We start from the raw sequence: 22,972 nt of genomic DNA on the forward strand, positions 1-22,972 counted from the left end.
TATAGCCACTCCAGGCACTGCTTCACAAACCACTGACCACCTCCAGGCGCTTACCCATTGTCTCCCGAGACAAGGAGGCCAAAGAGAAGACCACGCACCTCCTCTATCTGGGAGTCCACCTTAGCCCCGCTGAGGAAGCCTGGCCGGCAAACTGGCAGGAGTTGGAGGCAAAAGTCACCACTCGGCTGGGGCGCTGGACAGGACTGCTCCGAGTGCTTTCCTACAGGGGCCGAGCGTTGGTCATAAACCAACTGGTGGCTTCGATGCTGTGGTACCGATTGATCACTTTGGCCCCACCCACTGCATTTGCCACCAAGACCCAGGCGGTCCATGTTGCCGTCTGGCGGTGAGGGGAAACCCCGGTGGAGGTTCCTCTATGCGGGAGTCCTCCCCCTTTACATTGGGGACCTGGGGTTAAAGGCCTGCTTAAGTCTGCAAATGAGACCCGACCTGAGCCCAACAGAACCCCATCCCAGCCCGAACATCAGTTAACTTCCCTTCCGTTTTTCACTTTGTTCCTTTACTGCACAAGCTTAAAATAACTGTAACAAAACCACCTTTAAAGTCCAAAAAGTAAATTAACATTAAAGTCACTTACCTGAGGTGGTGACAGAGCGTGTCTGATTCGGCCCGACCTGACCCAAGCCCGGAATTGTGACCCAACCCGACCCGAACACGACACATGTTGTCAGGTCCCGTTGGGTTTGGGTCGGGTAGCAGGCCTTTACCTGGGGTTGAGGGTGCTGCACAGGCCTATTGAACTGTACTGCCTTTTAAGCGGGTTCACGGACTCCCAGGCTGCCTGTACTTTCTGCGGCCTGGACGAGTCCGTGTTCCACATTTATACGGAGTGTGCGAGGTTGCAGCCCCTGTTTGAGTATCTGAAGGTGCTGCTCCTCAAGTTCTGGCTGCACTTCAGTCCCACGCTCCTGATCTTTGGGCACCCGGTGCGGAGGGGCTTGGGCCGGGAGGAGGATCTCCTCGTCGGTCTGCTCCTGGGCCTGGCCAAGGTGGCAATTCACAGGTCCAGGCTGCGGGCGTCAGGGGGTCCGTCCTCCCCGATTGTCTGCCCCTCTTCCGCGGTTACGTTCGCGCCCGGGTGTCCCTGGAAAAGGAGCATGCGGTGTCCGCCGGTACGCTTGAGGCCTTCCGCGACCGGTGGGCACCGCAGGGACTGGAGTGCATCGTCGACGCCGAGAATGGCATTTTAATTTGAGTTTTGTTTTACTTATTCAATTTTAGTAAAGTTATTTTACAAAATGTATATAAAAGGGGTATAAAGGCAAGCTTAAAAATAAAAGAAAAAGAAAACAAAAAGGAGTTAAATACAGAGTAAAGCTCCCTCTACACTGTCCCCATCAAACACTCCCAGGACAGGGACAGCACGGGGTTAGATACAGAGTAAAGCTCCCTCTACACTGTCCCCATCAAACACTCCCAGGACAGGGACAGCACGGGGTTAGATACAGAGTAAATCTCCCTCTACACTGTCCCACTAATTCAACGTCAAACTTGGGTAATAAAAACAAGAAATGCTGGAAATACACAGCAGGTCTGGCAGCATCTGTGGAGAGAGAAGCAGAAACTGGTACTGAGTTCTGATGAAAGGTCACTGACCTGAAACGTTAACTCTGCTTCTCTCTCCACAGATGCTGCCAGACCTGCTGAGTATTTCCAGCATTTCTTGTTTTTATTCCGGCAGCCGCAGTATTTTGCTTTTATTTTAGTGTCAAACTTGGGTGATTGTTTTGAAAGATGTTTAATTTGGATGACTTGATTCTCACCAAACACAAAAACTGAGTTTATTTTTAATTGAAGCACTGGAGGTGATAATCGGCAGGAAGTGCTACTGAAGAACAAGCTGTGAAACACATCGACTTCCCCTTCAGTCACTCAGACCCCGTCTGGAGTAACTACGCTCAGTACCCGGCCCCGCTCTTCGGGAAGGATATACTGGAGAGGGTGCACCGTATATTCACCAGATGACCCCGGGGCTAAAAGGGTTAAATTCTGAGGTCAGGTTGCACAGACGAGGCTTGTATTCCCTTGAGTGTAGAAGATTAAGGGGGTGATCTTATCGAGGGGCTCATGATGATTAAAGGATTCGATAGGGTAGATCGAGAGAAACGATTTCCTCTGGAGGGGGGAGTCCAGAACAAGGGGGCAGAACCTTAAAATTCAAGCCAGGCCGTTCAGGGGTGATGTCAGAAAACACTTCTTCACATAAAGGGGAGTGGGAATCTAGAACTCTCTCCCCCAGAAAGGTATCGAGTGATATGGAGCACAGGCAGGACAATGGAATCTAGATACCAATCAGCTCTGATGTGATAGGATGGCTGTAGAGGCTCATGGGTCTGAATGGCCTTTTTCTATGTTCCCTTGATATGCTCAGTAGCTGTGTGTCTGTGTCAAACCAACGTGTTTGTGACCCTCAAACTGTGGCTCATTTGGCTGTGCTCCCTCAGTACTGACCCTCCGACAGTGCAACGCTCCCTCAGTACTAACCCTCCGACAACGCAGCACTCCCTCAGTACTGACCCTCTGACAGAGCAGCACTCCCTCAGTACTGACCCTCTGACAGTGCAGCGCTCCCTCAGTACTGACCCTCTGACAGTGCAGCGCTCCCTCAGTACTGACCCTCCGACAGGGCGGTGCTCCCTCAGTACTGACCCTCCGACAGGGCGGTGCTCCCTCAGTACTGACCCTCCGACAGGGCGGTGCTCCCTCAGTACTGACCCTCCGACAGTGCAGCGCTCCCTCAGTACTGACCCTCCAACAGTGCAGCGCTCCCTCAGTACTGACCCTCCGACAGTGCAGCACTCCCTCAGTACTGACCCTCCGACAGTGCAGCACTCCCTCAGTACTGACCCTCCGACAGTGCAGCACTCCCTCAGTACTGACCCTCCGACAGTGCAGCACACCCTCAGTACTGACCCTCCGACAGTGCAGCGCTGCCTCAGTACTGACCCTCCGACAGTGCAGCGCTGCCTCAGTACTGACCCTCCGACAGTGCAGCGCTCCCTCAGTACTGACCCTCCGACAGTGCAGCGCTCCCTCAGTACTGACCCTCCGACAGTGCAGCACTCCCTCAGTACTGACCCTCCGACAGTGCAGCACTCCCTCAGTACTGACCCTCCGACAGTGCAGCACTCCCTCAGTACTGACCCTCCGACAGTGCAGCACTCCCTCAGTACTGACCCTCCGACAGTGCAGCGCTCCCTCAGTACTGACCCTCCGACAGTGCAGCACTCCCTCAGTACTGACCCTCCGACAGTGCAGCACTCCCTCAGTACTGACCCTCCGACAGTGCAGCACTCCCTCAGTACTGACCCTCCGACAGTGCAGCACTCCCTCAGTACTGACCCTCCGACAGTGCAGCACTCCCTCAGTACTGACCCTCCGACAGTGCAGCACTCCCTCAGTACTGACCCTCCGGCAGTGCAGCACTCCCTCAGTACTGACCCTCCGACAGTGCAGCACTCCCTCAGTACTGACCCTCCGACAGTGCAGCACTCCCTCAGTACTGACCCTCCGACAGTGCAGCACTCCCTCAGTACTGACCCTCCGACAGTGCGGCACTCCCTCAGTACTAACCCTCCGACAACGCAGCACTCCCTCAGTACTGACCCTCTGACAGAGCAGCACTCCCTCAGTACTGACCCTCTGACAGTGCAGCGCTCCCTCAGTACTGACCCTCTGACAGTGCAGCGCTCCCTCAGTACTGACCCTCCGACAGGGCGGTGCTCCCTCAGTACTGACCCTCCGACAGGGCGGTGCTCCCTCAGTACTGACCCTCCGACAGGGCGGTGCTCCCTCAGTACTGACCCTCCGACAGTGCAGCGCTCCCTCAGTACTGACCCTCCAACAGTGCAGCGCTCCCTCAGTACTGACCCTCCGACAGTGCAGCACTCCCTCAGTACTGACCCTCCGACAGTGCAGCACTCCCTCAGTACTGACCCTCCGACAGTGCAGCACTCCCTCAGTACTGACCCTCCGACAGTGCAGCACACCCTCAGTACTGACCCTCCGACAGTGCAGCGCTGCCTCAGTACTGACCCTCCGACAGTGCAGCGCTGCCTCAGTACTGACCCTCCGACAGTGCAGCGCTCCCTCAGTACTGACCCTCCGACAGTGCAGCGCTCCCTCAGTACTGACCCTCCGACAGTGCAGCACTCCCTCAGTACTGACCCTCCGACAGTGCAGCACTCCCTCAGTACTGACCCTCCGACAGTGCAGCACTCCCTCAGTACTGACCCTCCGACAGTGCAGCACTCCCTCAGTACTGACCCTCCGACAGTGCAGCGCTCCCTCAGTACTGACCCTCCGACAGTGCAGCACTCCCTCAGTACTGACCCTCCGACAGTGCAGCACTCCCTCAGTACTGACCCTCCGACAGTGCAGCACTCCCTCAGTACTGACCCTCCGACAGTGCAGCACTCCCTCAGTACTGACCCTCCGACAGTGCAGCACTCCCTCAGTACTGACCCTCCGACAGTGCAGCACTCCCTCAGTACTGACCCTCCGGCAGTGCAGCACTCCCTCAGTACTGACCCTTCAGCAGGGCGGTGCTCCCTCAGTACCGACCCTCTGATACAATTCCCCACCCCTCAATTTGCCCCCCCCCCGTCCCCTCTATGTATTCTAATCCCCTCTTACAATGGCTCTGCTTTATTTCCCTTCCCTTCCCTCAGGTTGATGATGGAGAGGTACCTTCCTGTCGAGGGTCTGAGTGTTGTGCGTGGAGCTAACAAAGGCGTCAAGTTTGGGTAAGACTCCTCAGAGACATCGTTGCCTCAGAGATCCCATTACTGATGTTTATCCACCTGTGCTGCCTTCTTCCTGACTCTCTCTCACTGTCAGGGTCACTGAGCATCCAGATATCACCCCTTCCTCTTCTAGGGCACTGAGGCTCGCTTGGACCTGGGTTCTGGGTTCCATGAGTACCAGTCAGTCCTCTATTAGCTCACTGGTTCACTGAGTGTAACTGGGGTATTTGACCACAAGAGGCATCACAGGCAAGCCCATTGCTATCCTAACCTAATGATGATATACACCCAGGGACAGAGGGGTTCAGCGGTGTGGGAGGTGGGTTCATCCTGAGGGTCTTCTCCTGGACGTCTGCCTTTCAGAAAATCCTTTAATGAGAGACCCTGACTGTATTATCAGCAACTCGGTGCTGACATAATCAGAATCTCACAGCACAAGAGGAGGCCATTCGGTCCATCGTGCAGTTGCCAGTTCTTTGAAAGAGCTATCCAATATCGTCCCACAACTCAGTCTTTTCTCCATAATCTTGCAAGTTAGTTCTCTTCATGTACATGTCCAATTGTCTTTGAAAGTTCCAATGGAATCTGATTCCACCACCGTTTTTGTTCGTGTGTTCCAGATCAGAACAGTCCTCTGAAGAAATTTCTCATTTCCCCACTAGTTCTTTTGCCAATTATTTTAAATCTATGACACCTGGTTATTGACCCACTTGCCAAATGAAAGGGTTTCTCCCTACTTGTTCTATCAAAACCTCTCATAATTTTGAACACTTCTTTTAGGTCTATCCTTAACCTTCTCTGCTCTAAGGAGAATTATCCCAGTTTCTCCAATCTCTCTACATAACTGAAGTGCCTCATCCCTGGTGAATCTCCTCAGTAATCTTTCCAGGGCCTTGATATCCTTCCTAAATGTGATCCCAGAATTGGACACAGTACTCAGCTGGGGCCTAACCAGTGATTTACAAGGCTGAGCATGACTTTTTTGCTCGTGTTTAATGCGCCTATTTACAAAGCCAAGTATCCCATACAGTTTTTTCACTGCCTTATCAACTTGCCCTTCCACCTTTAAGGATTTGTCAATAAGGACCCCCAGGTCCCTCTGCTCTTGAACCCCCCTTCTCAAAATACCATTTAGGTTATACTGCCTCTTCATATTGTTTCTCCCAAAGTGCATCGTTTCACACTTATCTGCATTAAATTGCATCTGCCATGTGCCTGCCCATTTCACCAGTCTGTCAATGTCCTCCTGAAGTCAGCTATTGTCCTGCTCATTTTTTATTATGTGAAGTTTTGTGTCATTTACAAACTTCTAAACTGTACTCCCTATACCCAAATCCCGTCATGTGTATATATAACAGGAAAAGTCATGCTCCCACTGCACCTTCACCCCCGCCTCACCAGAAAAACATCCGCTCGCGGTTACTCTCTGCCTCCTGTCCCTTAGTAAATTATGTAGCCAAGTTAGCACCGTCCACTTAGTACCAAAGGCTTCAGTTTTCTGAATAATGGAATAATTGAAAGGCATCAGTGACTGGGTCACTCTGTCGGAGCTCGTTAGCAGAGAGCTTCACTAATTGCAGCCAAGTCCATTGTACAGAGAAAAGAGGATTATCTTGTAATCTCCGTGGAACTCAGCTGAGCCTGGAATCACGAGGGAGATCAAGGGAAGGGGAGGGAGCTCACGTGCACACACATAGTTCAAGAGAACACTGCAAGTGATGAGGTTAGAGAGAGAGAGAGAAGCACGGAGGTGGTTATGAGTGAGTAAACCCCGACCTCTGGATGCCCCAGTCTAAGGGTTGGGATTAGATTAAGCCGGTAATCAGAGGGTCTGACCCTGATCTGAACCCAGCCTCTGTCTCCAGCTCAGTTCCAACCTCCCCGATCCTGCCTGACTGAACAGGGTCACATGGTTCCAGTTAAGGTCTTCAAATATTTTAAATCCTCAGGGTCTGCAATCAGCTCACAATCTGAAATCTCTGTCATGTGGACAGTTGAGGGGGGCCAAGCCTCTCGCTGAGAGTGTATCTCCGAACTTCAGTTCCCATTGTGAGGCAGTCTGAATAGCCACTCAGCTTCCCACTGCTCAGTTGGTTATGAATGTAACAGGAGGTCCAGCCAAGGTTGGCCAGTGGGGATCCTCCGTGGTGGAATTTTTGGCTGGGGGTGGCTTGTCAGCAGGTCCAGACCCAGAATCTTGCCATAGATGCAATCCCAACACAGAGCAGGATGAGGGGGTGTCAGGAGCACTCAATGAAGCTTCCTGTCCTGGTACCAGATTCGCTCAGTCCCCATCTTACAGACCACAGACTCATCCAAGAAAATTTCTTCCTGCCCCACACTCCTGATCTCACTGTGGTATGGGTCCCACACACACTGACTCTCACTGGGGTACGGGTCCCACACACACTGACTCTCACTGGGGTACGGGTCCCACACACACTGACTCTCACTGGGGTACGGGTCCCGCACGCACTGACTCTCACTGGGGTACGGGTCCCGCACGCGCTGACTCTCACTGGGGTACGGGTCCCACACACACACACTGACTCTCACTGGGGTACGGGTCCCACACACACACACTGACTCTCACTGGGGTACGGGTCCCACACACACTGACTCTCACTGGGGTATGGGTCCCACACACACTGACTCTCACTGGGGTACGGGTCCCACACACACACTGACTCTCACTGGGGTACGGGTCCCACACACACTGACTCTCACTGGGGTACGAGTTCCCCATGCACCACCCCCCCCCCCCCCCCCCACCACCTCCCCCAAGTGTGAACACTTTTCCCAGTCTATTTCTCCTCCATCCTCCCCAGCAGTTGCTGTGATTGAACGATTTGAGCCTGAGCACTGAGATTCACTGCCGGGTCTTGTCAACCCGCTGAAACCTTTTTCCATGATGTTTCAGAATCTCGTGTAGATATTTGTAAAGTGCATCACTGTCTATCTCTCTCTCTCTTTTCTCCTACACAGACTCCATATCTTGACATGGAATGTTGGAACTGCTGCTCCTCCTGACGATGTCACCAATTTACTGCATTTAGACGTTCAGACACAGGAGCCGGACATGTACATCATTGGGTGAGTGAAGCTGATATTGCCATTCGGTAACTGGTATTACGAGGGTGGCAGGCTCGGGGCTAATGAATATGTAATCGTGTTTAACCCTCTGTTTGTCTCCCCCTATTGGTGCTGACTTTTGCTGGGACAGTTCCATTGAGTTAAGCCAGCCAATCACATCCTGTGTCAGCCTCTGACCTCAGTTCCTGCTGCCATTATCTTCTCCGCACCCCCACCTCCCACAGTTAGGACCCCCCTCCCCTGAACCCCTCCTTCCCCTTTATCCTATTCTACCCCTCCCTAGTACATGTCCACAGGTACCTGAAGGTGGTAGGACAGGTAGATAGAGCTGTGACGAAGGCATATGGAATGCTTTCCTTTATTGGCCGAGGTATAGAATACAAAAGCAGGGATGTAATGCTGGAACTGTATAAAATGCTGGTTCGGCCACAGCTGGAGAATCGCATGCAATTCTGGTCACCATATTACAGAAAGGGCATAATTGCTCTGGAGAGATTTACAAGAATGTTGTCAGGGTTCAAAAGTTGCAGCAAATGAGGAAAGATTGGATAGGCTAGAGTTGTTTTCCTTAGAACAGAGGAGGCTGAGGGGGGACTTAATTGAGGTGTACAAAATTATGAGGGGCCTAGATAGAGTAGACAGGAAGGACCTGTTTCCCCTCGGAGAGGTCAATTACCAGAGGGCACAGATTTAAGGTGATTGGGAGAAGGATTAGAGGGGACATGAGGAAAAACTTTGTCTCCCAGAGGGTGGTGGGTGTCTGGAATTCACTGCCAGGAATGGTGGTGGATTCAGAAACTCTCAATTCTTTTTAAAGGTACCTGGACATGCACCTGTGAAGTGCTGTAACCGGCAAAGCAATGGACCAGGTGCAGGAAGGTGGAATTAGATTGGGCGGCTAGTTTTTCCCCCCGGCCGGCATGGACACGATGGGCTGAATGTCCTCCTTCTGTGCTGTAATTTTTGTGTGGTTCTAGCTCCACCCCACCAGCACCAGCTGACTCAGCCCAGTTCAGGGATTGAAACAGAGGCTTTGCTGTCCAGTGTGACTCAGTACCGCACAGCCAATCACCAAGACTGAATGATGATTGTCTGCTCCAATGGGGTTGCTAGGACTGGATGAGTGGGGGAGGTGGGGTGGGTGGTGAGGGTTGTTAGTGGGGGGGTGACGGGGCAAGGGTTGTTGGGGGGGGGGTGAGGGTGGTTGTTGGGGGGGGGCGAGGGTTGTTGGGGGGGTGACGGCGAGGGTTGTTGGGGGGGGGGCGAGGGTTGTTGTTGGGGGGGTGACGGCGAGGGTTGTTGGGGGGGCGAGGGTTGTTGTTGGGGGGGTGACGGCGAGGGTTGTTGTTGGGGGGGTGAGGGTTGTTGTTGGGGGGGTGACGGCGAGGGTTGTTGGGGGGGGCGAGGGTTGTTGGGGGGGTGACGGCGAGGGTTGTTGGGGGGGGCGAGGGTTGTTGTTGGGGGGGTGACGGCGAGGGTTGTTGGGGGGGGCGAGGGTTGTTGTTGGGGGGGGTGACGGCGAGGGTTGTTGTGGGGGGGGTGACGGCGAGGGTTGTTGGGGGGGGCGAGGGTTGTTGTTGGGGGGGGGTGACGGCGAGGGTTGTCGGGGGCGAGGGTTGTTGTTGGGGGGGGTGATGGCGAGGGTTGTTGGGGGGAGCGAGGGTTGTTGTTGGGAGGGTGACGGGGCGAGGGTTGTTGTTGGTGGGGAGGCGAGGGTTGTTGGGGGTGGGGGGGTGACGGGGCGAGGGTTGTTGTTTGGGGGAGTCGAGGGTTGTTGGGGGTGGGGGGGGTGACAGGGCAAGGGTTGTTGGTGGGGGGGGGCGGTTGTTTGTGGGGGGGGGGTGGTTGCCAGGGCTGCTGATTTGATGCCCTGTCTTGGTTGAGATCATTGTCAGACACTGGGTTAATTTGACCCTCTGACCCCTGAGCCTGGTGATTTGATTAGTTTACAGGAAGTGAACTCGAAGCTTTCCTCGTTCCTCATCGACTTGGCTTTCAACGACCCTTGGACCGTCTTATTCAGCAACTCACTGGCTCCGCTGGGCTACGTTAAGGTAAATCGCAACCTTTGGACACGTATAGACAGCAATCAAAATGCCAATGAGATTCAGGCCTTTATCCTGAGTGGGTTCCAGCTGTGCAGACCTCTGCTCAGACCCAGTCTGGAGTAACTGGGTTCAGTTCCAGGACCCGCTCCTCTGGAGGGATGTACAGGCCTTGGAGGGGGTGCAGTGCAGATTCACCAGAATGATCCCGGGCTGAAAGGGTTAAATTACGAGGACAGGTTGCACAGACAAGGCTTGTATTCCCTCGAGTGTAGAAGATCTAATTGAGGTGGTTAAGATGATTAAAGTTGTTGATTAGATTCTCTCTATTGACCCTATTCTGGGGGATGGGGGAGTCCAGAACAAGGGGGCAGAACCTTAAAATTGGAGCCAGGCCGTTCGGGGTGATGTCAGGAAACACTTCTTCACACAAAGGGCAGTGGGAATCTGGAATTCTCTCCCCTAAAAAGCTGCTGAGACTGGGGGTCAATTAGCATTTTCAGCACTAAGATTGATAGATGTTTGTTGGGTGTTAAGGGATTTCGAGCTAAGGCAGATAAACAGAGTACAGGTACAGATGAGTCTTGATCTAATTAGTGGACCAGATTGAAGGGGCTGAATGGCCTCCTGTTCTGGTTTTCTTATTAACCACACATTGTGAGCTGTGCAGACAGCAGGAAGTCCTTTGCTGCACGACCACCCCCGCCCCCTCACTTCACCCTGACCCCACTGCAGGTGCCGTACTCCAGTGTGATACTGAGGGAGTGCTGCATTGTCAGAGGTGCCGTACTCCAGTGTGATACTGAGGGAGTGCTGCATTGTCAGAGGTGCCGTACTCCAGTGTGATACTGAGGGAGTGCTGCATTGTCAGAGGTGCCGTACTCCACTGTGATACTGAGGGAGGGCTGCATTGTCAGAGGTGCCGTACTCCAGTGTGATACTGAGGGAGTGCTGCATTGTCAGAGGTGCCGTACTCCAGTGTGATACTGAGGGAGTGCTGCATTGTCAGAGGTGCCGTACTCCAGTGTGATACTGAGGGAGTGCTGCATTGTCAGAGGTGCCGTACTCCAGTGTGATACTGAGGGAGTGCTGCATTGTCAGAGGTGCCGTACTCCAGTGTGATACTGAGGGAGTGCTGCATTGTCAGAGGTGCCGTACTCCAGTGTGATACTGAGGGAGTGCTGCATTGTCAGAGGTGCAGCGGCTCCGAGTAACCATTAAACCTAGGCCCCACCTGCTGGTTCAGGTTAGAGTTGCTAACTCTGGTTCGACCTATTCCTGGAGGTTTATCACATGACCTCCCACTGCCACTCCCTCTTTTCCGTCTGATATTTTATAACTAATAAAATAACAAGTAATGAAAGGAAAATGAAGACAAATAAATGTCCCTGTTAATTTTGGTGCTCACAGCAGTGTCCAGGAGATTAGTCTTAATTCCTGAAGGCTCCAGGGCAAACCTGGAGGGTTGGGAACTCCTGGTTCAAGTAGATGTTAAGGATCCCAGGTCATTGGGAAGAGTGGTATCCTGGGACCTGTGTTGCTGCAGCAACCAACACTGCCAATAAACAGGTCATGCATCCAGTTGCCCTGTGTGGAATCTTGCTGTACACAAAATGGCAGCTGCATTTGCTTGTGTAACAGTCATTGGCCCATGTGAGAGAGATGCATATTGTGTGTGATGTTCTTTGAGCCCTTTTCCTGAGAGAGATGAGGTTCTGTTTAAACTCCAGGCTTAGTGTTACAGAAACTTCCCTCTTTCGTGGATCAGCTGTGTGTCTGTGGTATTTGCTGGCCTGCTTTTCAAGCCCATGCTCCTTTCAGGTCATTGACTGACCCTGTATTTGACGCAGTTAACTGACTCCATTCAGCCCACACAATGGATTCCTTCATTGAGCCCCCAGAGCAGACTGGCAGAAGTGGGACAAAGTTGAACAAGGAGATTTAAAGGGGCAGCCATGCCCATCATCTCTGCTCAGAAGCTGGTGTATTTTGTGCCCTCATTCTCCCAACCTCCCCTCCACTACCACCCCCTCCCCTCCCCTCCCCTCCCTCCACCTGCTCCTTGGCCTCTCAGTTGTTCAGTGAAACAAAGCAGGAAGGGCCCCTGTCTGATTTGTTTCAAGCTGAGCTCACTAATCACATCCTTGAAATTTGAGGTTCTACAATTGGCCTCAGTACTGGGGATGGGGTGGGGGGGGTGATTTAGCCAGGATTCTCACTCTGATTCTGGAAAGGGGTCAATGAGCCAGGGCTAGAGGTGGCTGTGCCCACCCACCCTGGACAAATAACCCACCTCACCTTCATCATGCAGTCTTGTGCAGGAAGGTACTGGACGGTGTTCCTGGGACCCATGGAATATTATTCCCAAACAGAGGGAACCAAACTGGGGACATAACTTAAGAAATTGGAGCAGGAGTAGACCATTCGGCCCATTGAGCCTGCTCCACCATTCAATACGATCAGGGCTGATCCTCGGCTTTAATTCCACTTTCCTACCCACTCCCCATATCCCTTGATTCCCTGAGAAAAATTTTCTCTATCTCAACCTTAAATGTATTCAATGATGGAGAATCCACAACCCTCTGTGATAGAGAATTCCAAAGATTCACAACCCTTTGAGTGAAGTAATTTCTCCTCATCTCAGTCCTGAATAATTGGCCCCTTATCCTGAGACTGTGTCCCCTTGTTTTAGATTCCCTGACCAGTGGGAACAATCTCTCAGCTTCTACCCTATCAAACCCTTTCAGAATCTTGTATGTCTCAATTAGATCACCTCTCATTCTTCTAAACTCCAGAGAATATAGGCCCAATTTACTCAGCCTCTCATCATAGGACAATTCCCTCATCCCAGGGACCAATTTAGTAAATCTTTGCTGCACTGCCTCCAGTGCAAATATATCCTTTCTTAAATGTGGAGACCAAAACTGCACACAGTATTCCAGGTGCAGTTTCATCAAAGCCCTTTACAATAGCTGGGGTAGCTAGGGAGAGAGTAGGTCCCCTTAAGGATCATGTGGCAATCTATGTGTGGAGCCATGGGAAATGGGCGAGGTCTTAAATGAATATTTCTCTTCTGTATTTACCGTGGAGAAGGTCATGGAAGCTAGTGAGTTCAAGGGAGGGAACAGCGATATCCTGAAGCATATCAACATTACAAAGGAGGAGATGTTGGAGGTTTTGAAGCGCATTAAGGTGGATAAATCCCCAGGGCCTGACCAGGTGTATCCTAGGATGCTATGGGAAGCAAGGGAGGAGATTGCTGGGGCCCTGGCAGAGATTTTTGTATCATCATTAGCCACAGGTGAGGGTACCGGAAGACTGGAGGATAGCTAATGTTGTGCTTTTATTTAAGAAGGGCAGCAGGGATAAGCCAGGGAACTACAGGCCGGTGAGCCTTACATCAGTGGTGGGAAAGTTATTGGAAGGGATTCTGAGAGACAGGATTAATACACATTTGGAAAGGCAAGTTCTGATTAGGGATAGTCAGCATGGCTTTGTGCGTGGGAAATCATGTCTCACGAATTTGATTGAGTTTTTCGAAGAGGTGACCAAGAGGATTGACGAGGGCAGGGCGATGGACGTTGTCTACATGGACTTTAGCAAGGCCTTTGACAAGGTCCCACATGGTAGGCTGGTCCAGAAGGTTCGAACACATGGGATCCAGGGTGAGCTAGCAAATTGGATACAAAATTGGCTTGGTGATAGGAGGCAGAGGGTGGTAGTGGAGGGTTGCTTTTCAGATTGGAGGCCGGTGACCAGTGGTGTGCCGCAGGGATCGGTGCTGGGCCCTCTGTTGTTTGTCATATATATTAATGACTTGGATGTGAATGTAAGGGGCATGATTAGTAAGTTTGCAGATGACACCAAAATTGGTGGTATAGTGGACAGTGAAGAAGGTTGTCTAAGGTTACAACAGAATATAGATCAACTGGGAAAGTGGGCAAGGGAGTTGCAAACGGAATTTAATGCAGACAAGTGTGAAGTGATGCATTTTAGGAAGTTAAACCAGGGCAGGACATATACAGTGAATGGCAGGGCCCTGGGGAGTGTTCTTGAGCAGAGAGACCTTGGGGTGCATGTACATAGTTCCCTGAAAGTGGCAACACAGGTAGACAGGGTGGTGAAGAAGGCGTATGGCATGCTTGCCTTCATCGGCCGAGGCATTGAGTACAAGAGTTGGGACGTCATGTTACAGTTGTACATAACGTTGGTTAGGCCACATTTGGAATACTGTGTGCAGTTCTGGTCGCTGTACTACAGGAAAGATGTGATTAAGCTAGAGAGGGTGCAGAAAAGATTCACAAGGATATTGCCTGGTTTGGAGGGCTTGAGTTGTAAAGAGAGATTGGATAGGCTGGGTCTGTTTTCCCTGGAGCGAAGGAGGCTGAGAGGGGACATGATAGAGGTATATAAAATTATGAGAGGAATAGATAGGGTAGATAGCCAGAGGCTGTTTCCCATGGTAGGGGTAACTAAAACTAGAGGGCATAGATTTAAGGTGAGAGGGAGGAGGTTTAAAGGGGATCAAAGGGGTAAATTTTTCACACAAAGAATAGTGGGTATCTGGAATGAGCTGCCAGAGGAGGTGGTGGAGACAGGAACAGTACCGACATTTAAGAGGCATCTGGACAGGTACTTGAATGAGCAAGGCATAGAGGGATATGGAATTAATGCAGGCAGGTGGGATTAGTATAGATAGGCATTATGGTCGGCATGGACGTGGTGGGCCGAAGGGCCTGTTTCTATGCTGTATGACTCTTTGACTCTAATAGCAGCAAGGTTTCTTTATTCCTGTACCCCAATCCCTTTGCAATAAAGGCTAACATGCCATTTGCCTTCCCAATTACTTGCTGTACCTGCAGGCTAACTTTCTGTTTTCCTTGTACAAGTACATCCAAGTCTCTCTGAACATCAACATTTACAAGTTTCATGCCTTTGAAAAAATATTCTGCTTTTCTATTCTTACGACCAAAGTGAATAACCTCACACTTCCCCACATTGAACTCCATCTGCCATCTTGTTACCCACTGCTTAACCTGTCTATATCTCTTTACAGCCTCTTTGTGTCCTCACAGCTTACATTCTCACTTAGAACAAGCAAACAGAATGGTATCTAACCTCTGACCTCTTCTCTCCCCTAGATAACCTCAATCCGGATGCAAGGGGTCCTCCTGCTGATTTTTGTAAAGTGTTTGCACCTGCCTTATATCCGGGATCTGGAGACCAATTACACACGGACTGGTCTGTTTGGATACTGGGTAAGGGGCCGTTCCATATCTGTGCAGTGGAGGGGTGGGGTGGCGTTTAACCCCATTATTGTCCCCTCTGAGTTACCACTTGTGGTATGAAAGGCCTTTCATGATTAGGCACAGGCTGGCTGAGATGTTTGCTATGACCCTGGCTGGCAGTTCAAGCCCCATGAGTTAAGAGGACTGCAAAATTTTTTTTTTTCAAATTTCCAAAATATACTTTATTCATAGAAATCTGTAAAAAAATACATTACCAAACAGTTTCAAACAGCACCAAAAATTACAAACATTGCAAGGGAGATCAGTTTCCTTCAATACAATCATGAGTTGCCTCACAACCCTTACATTTCATTTGTCATGCCAGTTGCATTTTTACATTTTACAGCAAACGAAAAATTTGCCAATACAGTTCGAGGGGTTTCCCATGGATCCAGCCCCTCAGTTCAGCTTGGTGGGGGGACCTTACACTGTGGTCTTTCCCCATTGAGCCTTTGCTGCGGCTGCCCCAAGCTTTAGTGCGACCCTCAGCACGTAGTCCTGGACCTTGGAATGTGCCAGTCTGTAACATTCGGTCGTGGACAACACTTTGCGCTGGAAGACCAGCAAGTTTCGGGCAGACCAAAGGGCGTCTTTCACCGAATTGATAGTCCTCCAGCAGCAGTTGATGTTTGTCTCGGTGTGCGTCCCTGGGAACAGCCTGTAGAGCACAGACTCCTGTGTTACAGAGCTGCTTGGGATGAACCTCGACAAAAACCACTGCATCTCTTTCCACACCTGCTTTGCAAAGACACATTCCAGGAGGAGGTGGGCAACCGTCTCTTCCCCACCACAGCCACCTTGGGGGCATTGTGCGGAGGGGGTGAGACTTCGGGCGTGCAGGAAGGATCTGATGGGGAGGGCCCTTCTCACCACCAGCCAAGCTACATCTTGGTGCTTGTTTGAAGGTTCTGGTGATGAGGCATTCCGCCAAATGGGACTTTGACAGTCTGCTCGGGGAACCATCCGACAGGATCCACCATCTCCTTTTCCCGTAGGGCTTTGAGGACATTCCGTGCAGACCACTGCCTGATGGATCGGTGGTCAAAGGTGCTTTCCCGCAGAAACTGCTCCACGAAGGATAGGTGGTACGGCACGGTCCAACTGGATGGAGAGGACTGCAAAATCATCCAGGGTTTATATCCCGGTGACTGCAGCTGAGCTGGCTGAGTGGGCATTGTGTGACCATTCGCCTGACGATGCCAATCAAGGTCAAATAGCTTCCCAACTTCCGCTGTCAGGGCTGTCGCATGAGAAAATGACTACTTGCTCACCATCACCAGGAGAGATGTAACGAGTGGTGTGCCACAGGGATCTGTGCTGGGGCCTCAACTTTTTACCATTTATATAAATGACTTGATGAAGGGACTGAAGGTATGGTTGCTATATTTGCTGATAACACAAAGATAGGTAGGAAAGTATCTTGTGAAGAGGACATAAGGAGGCTACAAAGGGATATAGATAGGTTAAGTGAGTGGGCAAAGACTTGGCAAATGGAGCATAATGTGGGAAAATTGTCCACTTTGGCAGGAAGAATAAAAAAGAAGCATATTATCTAAATGGTGAGAGATTGCAGAGCTCTGAGATGCAGAGGGATCTGGGTGTCCTAGTGCATGAATCGCAAAAGGTTAGTATGCAGGTACAGCAGATAATTAGGAAAGCTAATAGAATGTTATCATTTATTGTGAGGGGGATTGAATACAAAAGTAGGGAGGTTATGCTTCAGTTATACAGGGCATTGATGAGACCACATCTGGAGTACTGTGTACAGTACTGGTCTCCTTATTTAAGGAAGGATGTAAATGCGTTGCAGGCAGTACAGAGAAGGTTTACTAGACTAGTACCTGGAATGGGCGGGCTGTCTTACGAGGAACGATTGGACAGGCTAAGCTTGTATCTGCTGGAATTTAGAAGAGTAAGAGGCGACTTGATTGAAACATATAAGATTCTGAGGGGTCTTGACAGGGTGGATGTGGAAAAGATGAATTCCCCTTGTGGGAGAATCTCAAACTAGGGGTCACAGAGGTAGATAGATTTTATTTATTTTATTTAGACATACAGCACTGAAACAGGCCCTTCGGCCCACCAAGTCTGTGCCGACCATCAACCACCCATTTATACTAATCCTACACTAATCCCATATTCCTACCACATCCTCACCTGTCCGTATATTGCCCTACCACCTACCTATACTAGGGGCAATTTATAATGGCCAATTTACCTATCAACCTGCAAGTCTTTGGCATGTGGGAGGAAACCAGAGCACCTGGAGGAAACACACGCAGACACAGGGAGAACTTGCAAACTCCACACAGGCAGTACCCAGAATTGAACCCGGGTCGCTGGAGCTGTGAGGCTGCGGTGCTAACCACTGCGCCACTGTGCTGCCCAAGATTCTTGATAAGCAAGGGGGTGAAAGGTTATCGGGGGTAGGTGGAAATGTGGAGTAATCAGTTCAGCCATGAACTTATTGAATGGCGGGGTAGGCTCGAGGGGCCGAGTGGTCTACTCCTGCTCCTAATTTGTCTGTTTGCATGAGAGGAAAGAGGGGGAGTTGGGAGTTGTGGGGGGAGACTGGATACAGATCAGTGCTAAAGATACTAAAGGAGAAATAAAAACAGCACTGGAAAAACTCAGCAGATTAGGTAGCATCTGGAGAGAGAGAATGAGACAGAGAGAGATAAAGAAAGAAGTTGCATTTCTATAGCGCCTTTCATGACCTCAGGATGCCCCAAAGTGCTTTACAACTCATGAAATGTAGTTACCGTTGCAATGTCGGAAACACAGTATGCAGTTTGTACAGAGTGAGATCCCACATTGAGATAATGACTAGATGATCGTTATCTCCTGTGTAATTATTCTGCGACTGGTTAGTGATAGAAACGGTGCCATACAGTATTGAGTATTTTACCGATAGGTTTTATTGAGCAACTTCAGTGAAGTTTGTCAATTCCACTATATGTTTGTACTTTCATGTTTGTACTTGCTGCTGTTCAATCTTCAGTTCGTTAACACCCTATCTGTACTAATGCTTTGTCTTTCAATACACCATTAACATATTGTTTGCCTTTGCTCCGTGACCTCTTGGTCAGCTATGTGGCCTTGACCAATCTACACCTTTTCCTTTGTTATCTCTTGCCCCACCCCCGCCTCACTTGCTTATAACCTTTGACATTTCTAATATTTGCCAGTTCCGAAGAAGGGTCACTGACCCGAAATGTTAACTCTGCTTCTCTTTCCACAGATGCTGCCAGACCTGCTGAGTGATTCCAGCATTTCTTGTTTTTATTTCAGATTTCCAGCATCCACAGTATTTTGCTTTTATTATTGTCAATTCCACTATTGGCCTGTGAGTTTTTTTTATTAAATGCCTCAATGTTAATTGATGTGCAGAAGCTTTTTGAGACATTACTTTACACTGTCTGCAATTCCAGTTTATATAGTCCATTATAGTACAGAAGGAGGCCATTGGGTCCATAGAAACAAAGAAAAATAGGAGCAGGAGTAGGCTATTCGGCCCTTCAGGCCTGCTCCGCCATTCAAAAAAGATCATGACTGATTGTCCAATTCAGTACCCTGTTCCCGCTTTCTCCCCATATCCCTTTGTCATTAAGAAATATATCTCTCTCCTCCTTGAATATATTTAATGATTTGGCCTCCACTGCCTTCTGCGGTAGAGAATTCCACAGGTTCACCACCCTCTGAGTGAAGAAATTTCTCCTCATCTTGGTTTTAAATGGCATACCGGGTATCCTGAGACTCTGACCCCTGGTTTTGGACTCCCCAGCCATCGGGAACATCCTCCCTGCAACCAGCCTGTCCAGTCCTGTTAGAATTATGTGCCTGCTCTGTGTAGAGCAATCCAGTCAGTTTCACTGCTGCAAGTTTATTTCCTTCAATTGCCTGTCTAATTTCCTTTAGAAATCATTGTCTCCACTTCCACCACCCTCATAGGCAGCGGGTTCCAGGTTATTACCACTCGCTGAGTGATCTTCCTTATATCCTGGTGCATCACTTAACTAAAATCTTCAATCTGTGTCCCCTAGTCCTTGTACCATCAGCTAATGGGAACAGCTTTTCTTTGTCTACCTTATCTAAACCTGTCATAATCTTGTATACCTCTATCAAACCTCCCCTCCATCTCCTTTACTCCAAGGAGAACAAACCCAGCTTCTCCAACCTAACCTTGTAGCTAAAATCCCCCATCCCTGGAACCATTCTGGTAAATCTCCTCTGCACCCTCTCAAGGACACTCACATCCTTCCTAAAGTATGGTGACCAGAACTGGACACAATACTCCAGTTGGGGCCCAACCAGAGCTTTATCAACATTCAGCATAATCTTTAAATAAGATTAAGATTTAAAGTAAAAAGTAAAATTAAGATTTAAATAAGATTAGAAACGTCATTGCTCAGTTTCTGCCTGTTCCATGTGATGTGAATTACTGGGGACCAGAGAGGCTGATGGTCTGCTTTCTGGGAATTTATTTTTCCTTCAACTTTGATTTGAAAAATTCAACATTGACTGAGGTCGGTCAGGTGACCGGCGACCCTGGCATGCTTTCAGCATTGCACGATACTGGTTTACTTAGAATTCGCAGTCCTCCTCGCCCCCTCCCTATCTCTGTAACCTCATCCATCCCCAAAACCCTCCGAGATCTCTGCATCCTCTAATTCTGGCCTCTTGTGCATCTCCAATTTCAATCACTCCACCATTGGCGGCCGTGCCTTCAGCTGCCTGGGCCCCAAGCTCTGGAATTCCCTCCCTAAACCTCTCCACCTCTCTCACCTCCTTTAAGATGCTCCTTAAAACCTACCTCTTTGACCGAGCATTTAGTAACTTGTCCTAATATCTCCTTAAGTGGTTCAGTATGAAGTGGTTCCGAAGAAGGGTCACTGACCCGAAACGTTAACTCTGCTTCTCTTTCCACAGATGCTGCCAGACCTGCTGAGTGGTTTCAGCATTTCTTGTTTTTGTTTCAGTATGACATGTTGTTTTATAACGTTCCTCTGAAGCACCTTTGGACGTTTGATTAAAGCTGCTGTAGAAATGCAAGTTCTTGCTGTTAATACGAGAAATCAGTAATGTTTTAAGTTTGAGGTCAAACTTACATCAGAATTGCAGGAGGCCATTCTGCCCCTCGCCTGTTCTGCTGTTCAGTTAGATCATAGCTGATCTGTAGCTGAACTCCATTTATGCGCCTTAGCTCCATATCCCTCGATTTCCCCCTCCCCAACAAAAATCCATCCATCTCCGTCTTGGAAGCTCCAATTAATCCCCAGAATCCACATCCTTTTTGGGGAGAGAGTTCCAGATTTTCACCACCCTTTTGTGTGAAGAAGTGCTTCTGATATCACCTTTAACTTTCATTAACTTTAGTTCTGGACTTTCCCCACTCACCACCAAAGGAAATAAGGTCAATACAGAGAAACAATCCAATCTTTTGAGCATCTTAAACACTGTGATTAGATCATCCCTCAATTCCCTACACTCAAAGGAATACAAGCCTAGTCTGTGTAGCCTGTCCTCGTAATTTAACCCTTTCAGCCCCGGGGTCAGTCTGGTGAATCTGTGCTGCACTCCCTCCTTCCTGAGGGGCGGTGCCCAGAACTGAACCAGTTACTCCAGATGGGGTCTGAGCAGAGTTTTATATAAACTGTAACATCACTTTCTCCCCATTGAGATAAAGGCCAACCTTCCATTAGCCTTTTTGATTGCTGTTTATACCTGTGCACTGGTGTGTCTTCACGGATACTCAAATTCCTTTGCTCAACCACAGCTCCAAGACCCGCCATTGTGAAAATATCCCACTTTGTTGTTCTCCGACCCAAACCTTAAACTTCCCCATCCATCGGCAAGTTTTCCCCAGTCACTGAATCTGTCTGTGTTCCTTTGGTTATTTCCTGCTCCCAGGTACACAGCTTTACTCTGTCATTTGCTCCATGGTATTAACTTTGAACTGTTTGAATAGCATCAATAAGGTGTAGTAATACGGTGCAGTGACGGACTGTGAGTTTCAGAGCTGCTTGCAGCAGTTACTGTCACCAGACTTTCTAAAATATTTCATTGCTGCTCACAGTTGGTGTTATTCTTTGTTATTCTGAGAAACTTGCTGAGTGTTTCAGGTCAGTGCTGCCTATAGATAAAGCAGACCCAACGTGCACAAGGTACTGGCAACATTCAGCAAGTCAGGCAGCAGTGGTGAGGAACAGTGTTCCGAGCACAGCCCCTCATCCTGCTTATGAGAAGGAACTCAGTAACTCGTACCACTGGTAGATTGAAAGGGGAACACAAATGAGACGAGAAACAGCAGCAAATGCCATGTGTTGAGATGTCACATGGTCACACATCACATGTCATATGATCGACCCTCCAGTACACGTCCAAACACAGTTAGTTAACAACCCTACAGCTGGCAGGCATATTTATTGAGATTGGGGGGGGGGGTGGGGGGGGGTAGGTGGGGTGGTGGGGGTGCGGTGTTGCTAAATAGCAGGAGGAGATAATTCAACTGCACAGTGTCAGAGTCTGTCCCCAGCATCCTCATGCCCAAGCTTTGCTCTGGGTGAGGTGTCATCCAATCTTCATCGAGATCTTTAACAGTTTTTGTTGTGTGTCTCTTTCTCTCTCTCTTTTCCCACTCCCTTATCTCTCTTTCCCTTCTCTCTCTTGCTCTCGTTCTCACCCTCTCCCTCTCCCTCTCTCTCTCTCTCTCTCTCCACTCCTCTTGCTCTCTTCCCCCTCCCTTGTGTCTCTCTCTGTCTCTGTCGCTCTGTCTCTCTGTCTCTCTCTCTTCCCCCCTCCTCTTGCTCTCTTTCCCCCCACCGCCAGGGTAACAAAGGAGGTGTGGCTGTTCGCCTGTCCATCTATGGATACTTGATCTGCTTCCTCAACTGCCACCTGCCAGCTCACTTGGACAACACAAGCCAGAGGCTGGACTCGTTCGAGCGTATCCTGGACATGCAGCAGTTCACCGGCAGGAAGGCACAGGCCATTCTCGATCACGAGTGAGTACCAGTGGGAGCCTGTGCAATGTGCGCAATTGTAGATACGTCCCCTCTCACCAACCCCCTCCCCAATGCCAGATCAACCCCCTCCTCCCACCGCCTCCTCACCACTCCACTCCCCCTCAACTGTTCAAACTTTCCTGATAGTTTTATCCTCTCAGTTCTGGGATCATACTTGGGATTCCTTTTTGCACCTTTTCCAGTGTCTCTCTATCCTATTTATAATGTGGAAACCAGAACTGTTCACAGTAAATCCAAGTGTGATCTAACCAAGATTCTGTACAAGTTTAACATAACTTCTCTCCTTTTCAATTCTTCCCCTCTGGGAATGAATCCCAGTGCTTTGGCACTTATTAACCTGCATTGTTACTTTTAGTTATTTGTGTATCTGTAGCCCTGGATCCCCCTGCTCCTCGACACCATTTAGACTCTACTTTCCAGGCAGTATGTGGCCTCTTTATTCTTCCTATCAAATATGCTCAGGATGATCAGGTGACTTTGGACCAACAATTCCCAAAACTCTCCATCACCTCCTGTCTGGGTCTGTATAGACTCATTGATATTGATTACTGTGATTGGTCAATAACTCCATTGTTGTTATTGTAACATGGACTCCCCAATGGTAGAAGGTGGACGGGGGAGGGGGATGGGCGGGGAGGGGGATGGGAGGGGCAGGGACGGGGAGGGGGATGGGCGGGGAGGGGGATGGGAGGGGGAGGGGGATGGACAGGGGAGGGGGACGGACAGGGGAGGGGGATGGGAGGGGCACGGATGGG

The 22,972-nt window shown here is 49.9% G+C and overlaps 1 protein-coding gene across 1 annotated transcript in view; it reads left to right on the top strand.

The window, feature by feature from the left end:
• Window positions 1-22,972, top strand: part of inpp5ka (inositol polyphosphate-5-phosphatase Ka) — a 58,879-nt gene that overhangs the window by 11,640 nt on the left and 24,267 nt on the right. Inside the window, 5 exon segments of the mRNA XM_068010807.1 lie at window positions 4,692-4,766; window positions 7,752-7,859; window positions 9,805-9,913; window positions 15,046-15,162; window positions 22,021-22,196. Coding sequence (XP_067866908.1) covers window positions 4,696-4,766; window positions 7,752-7,859; window positions 9,805-9,913; window positions 15,046-15,162; window positions 22,021-22,196 — 581 coding nt within the window. The 5' untranslated portion in view covers window positions 4,692-4,695.

The sequence above is a fragment of the Heterodontus francisci genome, chromosome 30, assembly GCF_036365525.1.
Source record: "Heterodontus francisci isolate sHetFra1 chromosome 30, sHetFra1.hap1, whole genome shotgun sequence".
Classification (NCBI taxonomy): Eukaryota; Metazoa; Chordata; class Chondrichthyes; order Heterodontiformes; family Heterodontidae; genus Heterodontus; species Heterodontus francisci.